General features: G+C 41.6%; 1 protein-coding gene across 1 annotated transcript; it reads right to left on the bottom strand.

Moving 5' to 3' along the window:
- Positions 1-12,928: 12,928 nt before the first annotated feature.
- LOC122665474 lies at positions 12,929-13,531 on the bottom strand. The gene has a single exon (XM_043861628.1). It carries the CDS (start codon positions 13,529-13,531, stop codon positions 12,929-12,931), a length of 603 nt encoding a protein of 200 aa, XP_043717563.1.
- Between the last annotated feature and the right edge of the window lie 687 nt (positions 13,532-14,218).

The following is a 14,218-nucleotide window of genomic DNA, read 5'->3' as shown; positions in this document are numbered from 1 at the left end:
AAAAAGTGTCCTTATCTCTTATTAGACGTGTGTATGCGACATTGGGGGTAGTGACCTTTGAATCGATACGTATTTGGACATATGTTGATTTTTTGTTCAAACCAGACCGGGTGAGTCGTTTGGGGTTATTTCGGGGCATTTCTGTTCTGTTTTGGGTTTGGGATTTTCTGAAAAGTTTCCTTATCTCTTATTAGATGTGTGGATGCGATATTGGGGGCCGTGACCATCGAATCAATACCTATTTCGACATATGTTCATTTTCGATTTAGACTAGACCGGGTGGGTCGTTTGGGGTTATTTGGGGGCCTTTCTGAAATTTTTCGGTTTGGGGATTTTCTAAAAAGTGTCGTTATCTTTTCTTAGACGTGTGGATGGGATGTAGTGGGTCGTGACCTTCGGATCAATGCGTATTTCGATATGTGTTCATTTTCGGTCCGAACAAAACTGGGTGGATCGTTTGGGATTTTTAGGGAGCATTTCTGTACTTTTTTCTGTTTGGGATTTTTTAAAAAGTCTTCTTATCACTTATTAGACTTGTGGATGCGATGTTGAGGGTTGTGACTTTCGAATCGATACCTATTTTGACATATGTTCATTTTCGGATTAAACCGAATTGGGTGGGTCGTTCGGGGTTATTTTGGGGCATTTCTGTACTTTTTTGGGTTTGGGATTTTCTAAAAAGTGTTCTTTTCTTTTATTAGACGTGTGCATGTGACATTGGGGGTAGTGACCTTTGAATCGATACGTATTTTGACATATGTTCATTTTCAGTTTAAACCAGACCGGGTGTGTTGTTTGGGGTTATTTGGGGGCATTTTTGTACTTTTTTGGGTTTTGTATTTTCTGAAAAGTTTCCTTATCTCTTATTAGACGTGTGGATACGGAATTGGGGGTCGTGACCATCGAATCGATACCTATTTCGACATATGTTAATTTTTTATTTAAACCAGACCGGGTGGGTCGTTTGGGGTTATTTGGGGACATTTCTGTACTTTTTTGGTTTTGGGATTTTCTAAAAAGTGTCCTTATCTCTTCTTAGACGGGTGGATGGGATGTTGAGAATTGTGACCTTCGGATCAATACGTATTTCGATATATGTATATTTTCGATCTGAACAAGATTGGGAGCGTCGTTTGGGGTTTCTGGGGAGCATTTCTGTGCTTTTTTCGGTTTGGGATTTTCGAAAAAGTGTTCTTATCACTTATTAAATGTGTAGATGCGATGTTGAGGGTTGTGACCTTCGAATCGATACCTTTTTTGACAACTGTTCATTTTAGGTTTAAACCAGACCGAGTGGGCCGTTAGGGGTTATTTGGGGGCATTTCTGTACTTTTATTGGTTTGGGACTTTCTTAAAAGTGTCGTCATTTGTTATTAGACGTGTGGATGCGATGTTGAGGGTCGTGACCTTTGAATCGATACCTATTTCGACATATGTTCATTTTCGGTTTAAACCAAACCGGATGGGTCATTTGGGGTTATCTGGTGGCACTTCTGTACTTTTTTGGGTTTGGGATTTTCTAAAAAGTGTCATTTTCTCTTATTAGACGTGTGGATGCGATGTTGAGGGTCGTGATTTTTGAATCGATAGCTATTTAAACATATGTTCATTTTCAGTTTCAACCTGGTCGGGTGGGTCGTCCGGGGTTATTTGGGGGCATTTCTGCACTTTTATGGGTTTGGGATTTTCTAAAAAGTCTCCTTATCTCTTATTAGACATGTGGATGCGATGTTGAGGGTCGTGACCTTTGAATCGATACCTATTTAAACATATGTTCATTTTTTGTTTAAACCACACCAGGTGGGTCATTTGGTGTTATTTGGGGGCGATTCTGTACTTTTTTAGGTTTGGGATTTTCTAAAAAGTGTCCTTATCTCTTATTAGACGTGTGGATGCGATGTTGAGGATCGTGGCCTTCGAATCGACACCTATTTCAACATATGTTCATTTTCGATTTAAACCAGATCGGGTGGGTCGTTCGGGGTTATTTTGGGGCCTTTCTATACTTTTTTGGGTTTGGGATTTTCTAAAAAGTGTCCTTATCACTTATTAGACGTGTGGATGCGACATTGGGGGTAGTGACCTTTGAGTCGATATGTATTTCGACATATGTTCGTTTTCGGTTTAAACCAGACCGGGTGAGTCGTTTGGGGATATTTGGGGGCATTTCTGCACTTTTATGGGTTTGGGATTTTTTAAAAAGTCTCCTTATCTCTTATTAGACGTGTGGATGCGATGTTGAGGGTCGTGACCACTTGAATCGATACCTATTTCAACATATGTTTATTTTCGGTTTAAACCAGACCAGATGGGTCATTTGGTGTTATTTGGGTGGGGGGGATTCTGTACTTTTTTCGGTTTGGGATTTTCTAAAAAGTGTCCTTATCTCTTATTAGTGTTGTGGGTCGTGACCTTTGAATCGATACCTATTTCAACAAATGTTCATTTTCGATTTAAACCAGATCGGGTGGGTCGTTCGGGGTTATTTTGGGGCATTTCTGTATTTTTTTGGGTTTGGGATTTTCTAAAAAGTGTCCTTATCTTTTATTAGACGTGTGCATGCGACATTGGGGGTAGTGACCTTTGAATCGATAGGTATTTCGACATATGTTCATTTTCGGTTTAAACCAGACCAGTTGTATCGTATGGGGTTATTTGGGGGCATTTCTATACTTTTTTGGGTTTTGCATTTTTAGAAAAGTTTCCTTATCTCTTATTAGACGTGTGGATACGATATTGGGGGTCGTGACCATCGAATCGATACCTATTTCGACATATTTTCATTTTCGATTTAAACCAGACCGGGTGAGTCGTTTGGGGTTATTTGCGGGCATTTCTGTACTTTTTGGTTTAGGGATTTTCTAAAAATTGTCTTTATCTCTTCTTAGACGGGTGGATGGGATGTTGAGAATTGTGACCTTCGGATCAACACATTTTCGGTCTGAACAAGATTGGGAGGGTTGTTTGGGGTTTCTAGGGAGCATTTCTGTGCTTTTTTCGGTTTGGGATTTTCTAAAAAGTGTTCTTATCACTTATTAAATGTGTAGATGCGATGTTGAGGGTTGTGACCTTCGAATCGATACTTATTTCGACATATGTTCATTTTCGGTATAAACCAGACCGAGTGGGCCGTTAAGGGTTATTTGGAGGCATTTCTACTCTTTTTTTGGTTTGGGACTTTCTTAGAAGTGTCGTCATCACTTATTAGACGTGTGGATGCGATGTTGAGGGTTGTGACCCACGAATCGATACCTATTTCGACATATGTTCATTTTCGGTTTAAACCAAACCGGGTGGGTCATTTTACGTTATTTGGTGGTACTTTTTTGGGTTTGGGATTTTCTAAGAAGTGTCCTTTTCTCTTATTAGACGTGTGGATGCGATGTTGAGGGTCGTGACTTTCGAATCGATAGCTATCTCAACATATGTTCATTTTCGGTTTAAACTAGGCCGGGTGGGTCGTTTTGGGTTATTTGGGGGCATTTCTGCACTTTTATGGGTTTGGGATTTTCTGAAAAGTTTCCTTAACTCTTATTAGACGTGTGGATGCAATGGTGAGGGTCATGACCTTTGAATCGATACCTATTTTGACAAGTTTATTTTAAGTCCGAACCAAACCGGGTGGGTCGTTTGGAGTTATTTGGGAGTATTTCTGTACTTTTTTGGGTTTGGGATTTTCTAAAAAGTGTCCTTATCTCTTCTTAGACGTGTGGATGGGATGTTGAGGGTTGTGACCTTTAGATCAATACGTATTTTAATATATGTACATTTTCGGTCCGAACAAGATTGGGAGGGTCGTTTGGGGTTTCTGGGGAGCATTTCTGTGCTTTTTTCGGTTTGGGATTTTCTAAAAAGTGTTCTTAGCACTTATTAAACTTGTAGATGCGATGTTGAGGGTTGTGACCTTCGAATCGATACCTATTTCGACATATGTTCATTTTTTGTATAAACCAGACCGAGTGGGCAGTTAGGGGTTATTTAGGGCATTTTTGTACTTTTTTTGGTTTGGGACTTTCTTAGAAGTGTCGTCATCTCTTATTAGACGTGTGGATGCAATGTTAAGGGTTGTGAGCTTCAAATCGATACCTATTTCGACATATGTTCATTTTTGGTTTAAACCAAACTGGGTGGGTCATTTTGGGTTATTTGGTGGCACTTCTGTACTTTTTTGGGTTTGGGATTTTCTAAAAAGTGTCATTTTCTCTTATTAGACGTGTGGATGCGATGTTGAGGGTCGTGACTTTCGAATCGATAGCTATTTAAACATATGTTCATTTTTAGTTTCAACCTGGTCGGGTGGGTCGTTCGGGGTTATTTGGGGGCATTTCTGCACATTTATGGGTTTGGGATTTTCTAAAAAGTCTCATTTTCTCTTATTAGATGTGTGGATGCGATGTTGAGGGTCGTGACCTTTGAATCGATACCTATTTAAACATATGTTCATTTTTTGTTTAAACCACACCAGGTAGGTCATTTGGTGTTATTTGGGGGCGATTCTGTACTTTTTTAGGTTTGGGATTTTCTAAAAAGTGTCCTTATCTCTTATTAGACGTGTGGATGCGATGTTGAGGGTCGTGGCCTTCGAATCGACACCTATTTCAACATATGTTTATTTTCGATTTAAACCAGATTGGGTGGGTCGTTCGGGGTTATTTTGGGGCCTTTCTGTACTTTTTTGGGTTTGGGATTTTCTAAAAAGTGTCCTTATCACTTATTAGACGTGTGGATGCGACATTGGGGGTAGTGACCTTTGAATCGATACGTATTTCGACATATGTTCGTTTTCGGTTTAAACCAGACCGGGTGAGTCGTTTGGGGATATTTGGGGGCATTTCTGCACTTTTATGGGTTTGGGATTTTTTAAAAAATCTCCTTATCTCTTATTAGACGTGTGGATGCGATGTTGAGGGTCGTGACCTTCGAATCGACACCTATTTCAACATATGTTTATTTTCGATTTAAACCAGATCGGGTGGGTCGTTCGGGGTTATTTTGGGGCCTTTCTGTACTTTTTTGGGTTTGGGATTTTCTAAAAAGTGTCCTTATCACTTATTAGACGTGTGGATGCGACATTGGGGGTAGTGACCTTTGAATCGATACGTATTTCGACATATGTTCGTTTTCGGTTTAAACCAGACCGGGTGAGTCGTTTGGGGATATTTGGGGGCATTTCTGCACTTTTATGGGTTTGGGATTTTTTAAAAAGTCTCCTTATCTCTTATTAGACGTGTGGATGCGATGTTGAGGGTCGTGACCACTTGAATCGATACCTATTTCAACATATGTTTATTTTCGGTTTAAACCAGACCAGATGGGTCATTTGGTGTTATTTGGGTGGGGGGGATTCTGTACTTTTTTCGGTTTGGGATTTTCTAAAAAGTGTCCTTATCTCTTATTAGTGTTGTGGGTCGTGACCTTTGAATCGATACCTATTTCAACAAATGTTCATTTTCGATTTAAACCAGATCGGGTGGGTCGTTCGGGGTTATTTTGGGGCATTTCTGTATTTTTTTGGGTTTGGGATTTTCTAAAAAGTGTCCTTATCTTTTATTAGACGTGTGCATGCGACATTGGGGGTAGTGACCTTTGAATCGATACGTATTTCGACATATGTTCATTTTCGGTTTAAACCAGACCAGTTGTATCGTATGGGGTTATTTGGGGGCATTTCTGTACTTTTTTGGGTTTTGTATTTTCAGAAAAGTTTCCTTATCTCTTATTAGACGTGTGGATACGTTATTGGGGGTCGTGACCATCGAATCGATACCTATTTCGACATATTTTCATTTTCGATTTAAACCAGACCGGGTGAGTCGTTTGGGGTTATTTGCGGGCATTTCTGTACTTTTTGGTTTAGGGATTTTCTAAAAATTGTCTTTATCTCTTCTTATACGGGTGGATGGGATGTTGAGAATTGTGACCTTCGGATCAATACGTATTTCGATATATGTACATTTTCGGTCTGAAAAAGATTGGGAGGGTTGTTTGGGGTTTCTAGGGAGCATTTCTGTGCTTTTTTCGGTTTGGGATTTTCTAAAAAGTGTTCTTATCACTTATTAAATGTGTAGATGCGATGTTGAGGGTTGTGACCTTCAAATCGATACCTATTTCGACATATGTTCATTTTCGGTATAAACCAGACCGAGTGGGCCGTTAAGGGTTATTTGGGGGCATTTCTGTACTTTTTTTGGTTTGGGACTTTCTTAGAAGTGTCGTCATCACTTATTAGACGTGTGGATGCAATGTTGAGGGTTGTGACCCACGAATCGATACCTATTTTGACATATGTTCATTTTCGGTTTAAACCAAACTGGGTGGGTCATTTTACGTTATTTGGTGGCATTTCTGAACTTTTTTGGGTTTGGAATTTTCTAAAAAGTGTCCTTTTCTCTTATTAGACGTGTGGATGCGATGTTGAGGGTCGTGACTTTCGAATCGATAGCTATCTCAACATATGTTCATTTTCGGTTTAAAATAGGCCGGGTGGGTCGTTTGGGGTTATTTGGGGGCATTTCTGCACTTTTATGGGTTTGGGATTTTCTGAAAAGTTTCCTTAACTCTTATTAGACGTGTGGATGCAATGGTGAGGGTCATGACCTTTGAATCGATACCTATTTTGACAAGTTCATTTTAAGTTCGAACCAAACCGGGTGGGTCATTTGGAGTTATTTGGGGGTATTTCTGTACTTTTTTGGGTTTGGGATTTTCTAAAAAGTGTCCTTATCTCTTCTTAGACGTGTGGATGGGATGTTGAGGGTTGTGACCTTTAGATCAATACGTATTTCAATATATGTACATTTTCGGTCCGAACAAGATTGGGAGGGTCGTTTGGGGTTTCTGGGGAGCATTTCTGTGCTTTTTTCGGTTTGGGATTTTCTAAAAAGTGTTCTTATCACTTATTAAACTTGTAGATGCGATGTTGAGGGTTGTGACCTTCGAATCGATACCTATTTCGACATATGCTCATTTTTGGTATAAACCAGGCCGAGTGGGCAGTTAGGGTTATTTGGGGGCATTTCTATACTTTTTTTGGTTTGGGACTTTCTTAGAAGTGTCATCATCTCTTATTAGACGTGTGGATGCAATGTTAAGGGTTGTGAGCTTCAAATCGATACCTATTTTGACATATGTTCATTTTTGGTTTAAACCAAACTGGGTGGGTCATTTTGGGTTATTTGGTGGCATTTCTGTACTTTTTTGGGTTTGGGATTTTCTAAAAAGTGTCCTTTTCTCTTATTAGACGTGTGGATGCGATGTTGAGGGTCGTGACTTTCGAATCGATAGCTATTTCAAGATATGTTTATTTTCGGTTTAAACCAGGCCGGGTGGATCGTTTGGGGTTTTTTGGGGGCATTTCTGCACTTTTATGGGTTTGGGATTTTCTAAAAAGTCTCCTTATCTCTTATTAGACGTGTGGATGCGATGTTGAGGGTCGTGACCACTTGAATCGATACCTATTTCAACATATGTTTATTTTTGGTTTAAACCAGACCAGGTGGGTCATTTGGTGTTATTTGGGGGGGATTCTGTACTTTTTTAGGTTTGGGATTTTCTAAAAAGTGTCCTTATCTCTTATTAGACGTGTGGATGCGATGTTGTCGGTCGTGACCTTTGAATCGATACCTATTTCAACATATGTTTATTTTCGGTTTAAACTAGATCGGGTGGGTCGTTCGGGGTTATTTTGGGGCATTTCTGTACTTTTTTGGATTTTTGATTTTCTAAAAGGTGTCCTTATATCTTATTAGACGTGTGTATGCGACATTGGGGGTAGTGACCTTTGAATCGATACGTTTTTTTTTTATAGGTAACTGTGATTGTATTAAGAAAGAGGAAAAAAATACAGAAGAAGGCAGCCTTTTCCTCCCCCCTTAGACAGGCCTAAGAGGGGGAGGAGAGCCCCTAAAACAACCCGAGGACAGGCCCTCAGTCGAAATGCCTAAGACCAGGCCAACAACTCAATGAGACAAGGTCCTTAAAAAAACTTTACCATCTTAATCATTCTTAACCAACTCCACAAGTGGATTAAAAATTGCTTCCCCATCCCCCGTATCCATGGCTGCAATAAAGTCTATTGGCTGGTTGAGCTCTCTCCAAACATGTTTGATCTCCTTACGCTATAATTGCTGTAGTAGCGTAGCTATACGGTCCATCAAGATTTGCATGCTCCAAGGGCAGTCCACAGCCCCATTAAGAATATCTACTGCCAATTTGGAATCGGATCTGATGGAAACCCGAAGTAGGTTCCTTTGAATGCAAAAAGTGACCCCCTTTAAAATTGCAAAGAGCTCCATGCCTAGAACAGAATTAATATCTCCCTTCCCCGCATACGCCATTATGGCAACACCTGCATCATCACGAATGATTCCACCATAGGAAGCTCTATCAGCTGTTAAGGACCCATCACAGTGAAGGACTGCCATGTGAGTAGGAGGTCTAAACCAAGCACAGGTTTTTTGAGTAATCACCTTCCAATCCACCCTAATCCCCCAATTATCAGCCAAGAACTGGTTCCTTGGGCTGTGGACAGCAGAAATGGGAAAGGCAGCACACTTAATGGCCACATCAAGACGAATTGCCTCTATAATCTGATTATGGGTTCTAACCTTGTTCTCAAACAGCCTTCGGTTTCTCTCCCACCAAATGTAATGCACAGTAGCACAAAAACCCAACTTGGGAACCAAATCCATCCTATCATTTGCACAACCAACACTCATGAGCCAAGCAAGCACATTCTGGAGATTTGTAGGGCCTCCACCCCCTTGGGAGCAAAAAGAACTAATTTGACCCCAAATGCTAGTGGAAAAAGGGCAATTATAGAAAAGATGCTCATGACTTTCAGTACCAGCCCAACACAAGATGCAATTCGGCCCAACCTGAATATTTCTTTTAATAAGCTGATCTTTGGTAGGTAGAGCTTCCATAAGGCATCTCCAAGTTGTGCAAGAATGCTTAGGGAAATTCTGAGTAAACCAAACAAATTTATGCCACCCTACTTTAGGGGAGGATCTTCTAACAGTGTCCCAGGCTGACTTAGTAGTAAATAAGCCATTAGGGGAATTCTTCCAAATAATAAGGTCATCATCCCTGCCTCTCAAAATAGGAACATATTGCAAATCCCCCCAAGCACTAATAAGATCAAAAGACCCATGAGGAGTAGGATGCCAGGTGCCTTGTCTTATAATATCCGAAACCAGAGCCATACGATGAGAACCCGCATCGTATCTGATACGATCCCCAAAATTTTTGATTAAAACCCCTTGAGGATGCCACTTATCAAGCCATAGCCTTGTAGCATGGCCAGACCCAATAAAGTGGTGAACATGGGGTTCAACCAAATCTCTATACTTAAGGACTTTACGCCAAACCCAAGAGCAATTTTGGGGAATTTTCACAGTCCAAATAGAGTCATTTTTTAAATAATGGGCATAAACCCACCTAATCCACAGGCTATCCTTTTTGGAAGCAATCCACCAGATTTGCTTAAGGATACCCGCAATATTCATTTCTGAAATTCTGCGGATACCTAAGCCACCCTCATCCTTAGGTTTGCAAATTCTATCCCAAGAAACATAATGTACCTTTCGTTCCAAGGAGGGGCCCGTCCAAAGGAAATTTGAGAACATGGATTCCAGCTTTTGCTTGACACCACCTGGTAATGCAAAGATGCCCGACCAATACATATAGCAGCCCTGAAGAACAGAGGTAAGAAGCTGCAACCGTCCTGCAAAGGATAAGAAACGAGCTGTCCAGCCGTCAAGTCTTCGCCTCACTAGATCCAAGATAGCGGAGCAATTTGCCAAAGAAAGTTTACGAGGTACAAGTGGAACACCAAGGTACCGAATGGGCAGCTTAGTGTCCACAAAATTCGTTAATTCCGATAGTTGCAGCCTGGCTGTTTGGGTAAGGCCCCCTAAAATAATAGAGGACTTAGCTCTATTGAGTCTCAACCCAGAGTAAGTATGAAAATCAGACAGAGCCCCCAAACAAGCCAAAATAGAGTCAGGGACAGCCTTCACAAAAATCATAAAATCATCTGAAAAGATCAGGTGTGTAAGATGGGAGCTTTTGCACCTTGGAAGCAGACTGATCTGTCCCTCAACTTCCAACTTCCGCATTAAGGCCGAAAACCCTTCCATAGCAATTGTGAATAAATAAGGGGATAGCGGGTCCCCCTGTCTTATCCCCCTCTTGCCCCTAAAATAACCTGTTGGGCTCCCATTGAGAAGGATCGAGAAACTAGGAGTATCAACACAAGCCTTCACCCACCGAATAAACTTGCTTGGAAAACCCATCCTTTCCATGATCTCAAAAAGAAACTTCCTACTTAGAGAGTCATAAGCTTTATGTAAGTCAATTTTCAGCACCGCCGTAGGGGGAGTCCCCTTCTGCTCTATACCCCTAACCACATCATGACATACTAGAATATTATCCACAATGGAGCGGCCTTTGATAAACGCAGACTGGTTGTCACTAACCACCTTCCCCACAACTCCTTGTAACCTATTAGACAAAACTTTTGTAATAATTTTATAAAATAGGTTACAAAGGGCAATAGGCCTATAACCCATAAACGAAGAAGTATTATCAGTCTTTGGGATAAGACTAATAAAAGTAGCATTGATAGAGGTAGGCATACTGGACTTCAAAAAAAACCACTTAACGGCCAAAGTGAGATCCTCCCCAACAACCTCCCAAGCATGCTTAAAAAAGGCTGCCCCAAATCCATCCGGTCCTGGAGCTTTTGAGTTCTTCATGGAAAAAACCACCTCTCTAATCTCCCTGTTAGATACTTGCCCAATAAGACTATTCTGTTGCGCAAGGTCCAGACCATGTTGCAAAGGGACAGTCTCTGGGAAGAACCCAACATCTTCAACATTAGCACCAAACAAATTCATGTAAAAAGAAATTGCCTCCTCTTTAATCAGATTCGGATCCTTGATAACCTCATTTTCAGCATTGTACACCTCCAAAATGTGATTCCTGTTTTACCTGCACACCATAGACTTATGGAAAAAGCTATTATTACCATCCCCCAATTGAATGTTCTTGACTCTAGATTTCTCTTTAAGAAATTTTTCTTCAGTATTAAGGGCTGCCCACAACTTCTTCTTGGCTGCTGTTTCTAAAGAAACCAAATTGAGGTCATTGGGATGGGCAGCAAGGCTGATTTGGACCTGAGCTAAGTCCTAAGAAGCCTCCTTCACTACAAGAAAAACATCCCCAATACTATCTTTATTCCATTTCTTCAGCTCTGTCTTGACATTTTTGAGCCTGGCAGCAAACCTAAGTATAGGATTAAGCTTCATATTCACCGTGTTGTCCCACCCTTTAGCTACCACTTCATCAAACCCCTCCCTACCAGTCCAAGCCTCAAAGAACCGGAAAGGTTTAGGACCAAAATTTACCCCATCAAGAATTGAAATCACAGCTGGAGAGTGATCCGAAAGCCTTGGGAGCAGAAAAGTAGTTTCTGAAGACCTGAGAACATCCAACCAAAATAAGTTAACCATGACCCTATCCAACTTGCAGCAAACTCGAGAGCTGCCCCCTTGCCTATTATTCCAAGTAAATAATTCCCCCTTCCACTTTAAGTCCATAAGGCCCGTGTCAAAAATAAAAGTATTAAAATCATCAACAGCCTCCTGACGGATAGGTTCTCCTCCAAGCTTCTCACTTTGTTGTCGAACAATATTAAAGTCCCCTAGAGCAATCCAAGGACCTGAAATATTAGAACCAAAACTAGTAACATCCCTCCAAAGCTCCCTCCTCTCCTCCACCGAATTAGAAGCATAGACAGCAGTGCACAAATAACTGAGAGAGGATCCCAAAGTGGTCACTTCAAATGGATAAATTGGTCAGATTTTAGAATCTCCTCCACTTTAAACACAGCCGAATCCCATCCCACCCAAATGCGAGCTGTATAACCTACTTCTCCATTATGGAGATACTTCCAATTTGAAATGAAAGAGTCAAAAACAGCAGCACAATTCTCTGTTTTCACCTTAGTCTCAAGAAGAATAGCTAATTTTGCATTATTATCCAGAATCACTTTCCTAACCCCACGCTTCTTTGTAGGGGCATTCATGCCCCTAATGTTCCAGGAAATGCAATTCATCAAAGATGAAGGGCTACCATATCAGTCCCACCCTTAATGGGACCCTCTATTCTCATGCCCAGCCCTTCCTTTACAGGAATTCGTTGAGGCTGGAATTTTGTACTTCTTCCACCAGGCCGGTTAAATAAAGAAGAGCTAATAGAATTAGAAAAACCCATACCTCTGTCCAAGGGTCTTTGGCTGGCCCGGTTCTCCGCTGCCACCCTCTTTAATCTTTCAAAATTAGCTGAAGGTTTGTTGGCCAGACTAGCTCCCTTGCCTTTTAAAGACAGCATCTCTTCACCACTTTTATTTCCTTCTAAATTGGTATTATCCTTTTGCGCATCAGGTGCATCTTCTTTCCTTCCCAATGGAGACAGCCTTGAGCTACAGTCCAATGGATTTGCCAATGCCAGCTCCCCCTTAGAAGATACAGAATATACCCCTTTAATTTCTCCGTCTTCCAAGCACAACGCACTAGGTGTCTTCTCAATATGGGAAGTGGGAAGATTTGAATTTAAACTTTGACCAGTAGCATTTAATTGTGGCATTTCCTCCATAATATCTCCAGTAGATCCGCCAATCTGATTATTCAAGGAAAATCCCCCAATCACCTCCTTTCCCAAATTTGGAAGGGTAGATAACGGCTGGGGAAAAGAATTTTCTCCTTCCATATTCGAATCCTCCAACAGTTCGTTACCTAAGAGAATGGCGAAGACTCGGATCCAGCATCAAATCGTCGGATCATAATGCACCTCCTCCGTAAGATGTTCCAACAGGCAAAAGCATTGGACCGTGAAATATCCTTAGTACTAGACTTACCTTCAAGAATTAACTCGATTTCTTCAAAACCTTCTTGCCAAAGTTGGCGCCTTGACCCAAGGAATTGAGATCTCCTCCTTTATTCTTGCGAGAACTATGGGAATCCAAATTTGAATTTGAATTACCAATTCCAGTCTGCTCGGCCGGCAAGTCAGCCTCATTTCCGGCCACAGTTGCAGCTTCTTTCCCGGCAGCACCCTTCACCCGCCATTCTTGCTTGGTTCTCGAGTATTTTTTATCAGGCTTACGGCTGCCAGACTTGCATGCATCAATCATATGCCCAAAGACCTTACAATGCACACAAAGAGGGGGCTTCCAATCATAAACCACTCGTTGATTGAAGACAAAACCACCATCACCATAAACTGGAACGGACAGAGGCAGCTCTTCGTTGGCAGAAACCTCCACACACAAACGAGCATAGGACAATCTCTCCATGGACCTTGTCATCTTGTCCGTAATAATAGGCTTCCCAATGACACTCCCAATAGAACTAAGAGCTTCAGAAGACCAGAAATGAAAAGTGAGATTGGGAAGAGAAACCCATACCGGGACGGAACATAAATCCACCCTCTCTAAGCAAACATCTGGACTCCAAGGACGCAGGATCATCGGCCTTCTTTGAACATACCAAGGTCCCCCTTCAAGAACTTTAGTTTTGTCATCTTCAAGATTAAAGCGAAATATAAAAATTCCACTCTCTAATAAGTTAACATCAACATGCCCTGCAATCTTCCAGTGCTTCAGGAGCGTATCCCTTGTAAAGGTAAAACTAGGCCGACCACCAATGAAGTGCCCCAAGTGAGGAGAGAGAAGCTCTGGCGATTTTGGGAGTGAGGATCTTGGTGTGTTCTCTTGGTGATGGCCAGCAGGCCATTAGTTGTAGCTAATGGTCTCCTTCCTCTTCACAGTTCGGGTGAGAGGAATGCTGGGGTTGGGGAGGAAGTTGCCTCGGGTGTGGGGGCTGTTGAAGTGGCTGCTTTTGGAGGTTCGGGTGGTGATGGTGGTGCTTGGCCATCTCTTGGCTGGTCTGCAGGGAGTGTTGAAGGTGTGGCCAAGGAGGTTGTGGCGCTGCAAGGTGAGGGTGATGGGAATAGGGTGCTGCTTCTTGGTGAGCCTTCTTGTGGTTCGGTGAGCGGTGCTGATTCTGGTGTTTTTTTACAGCAAAAGGATGATATTTCAGGTGGGTTGAATCAGTCATACCCGAAGAAGGTTGGGGTTCCATGGTCTGCCCTCTTTTCTTCCTCTTCTTCTTCGATTTTTGGTGATGGGTTGAAGTTGTCTTATGTTGAGCCTAAG

This window comes from Telopea speciosissima, chromosome 6, assembly GCF_018873765.1.
Source record: "Telopea speciosissima isolate NSW1024214 ecotype Mountain lineage chromosome 6, Tspe_v1, whole genome shotgun sequence".
Classification (NCBI taxonomy): Eukaryota; Viridiplantae; Streptophyta; class Magnoliopsida; order Proteales; family Proteaceae; genus Telopea; species Telopea speciosissima.
This window is presented reverse-complemented; position numbering and strand designations above follow the sequence as displayed.

Excerpts from the sequence above, each read along its gene's own strand:
- LOC122665474 (XM_043861628.1), bottom strand. The coding sequence starts at position 13,531 with ATGATCCTGCGTCCTTGGAGTCCAGATGTTTGCTTAGAGAGGGTGGAT.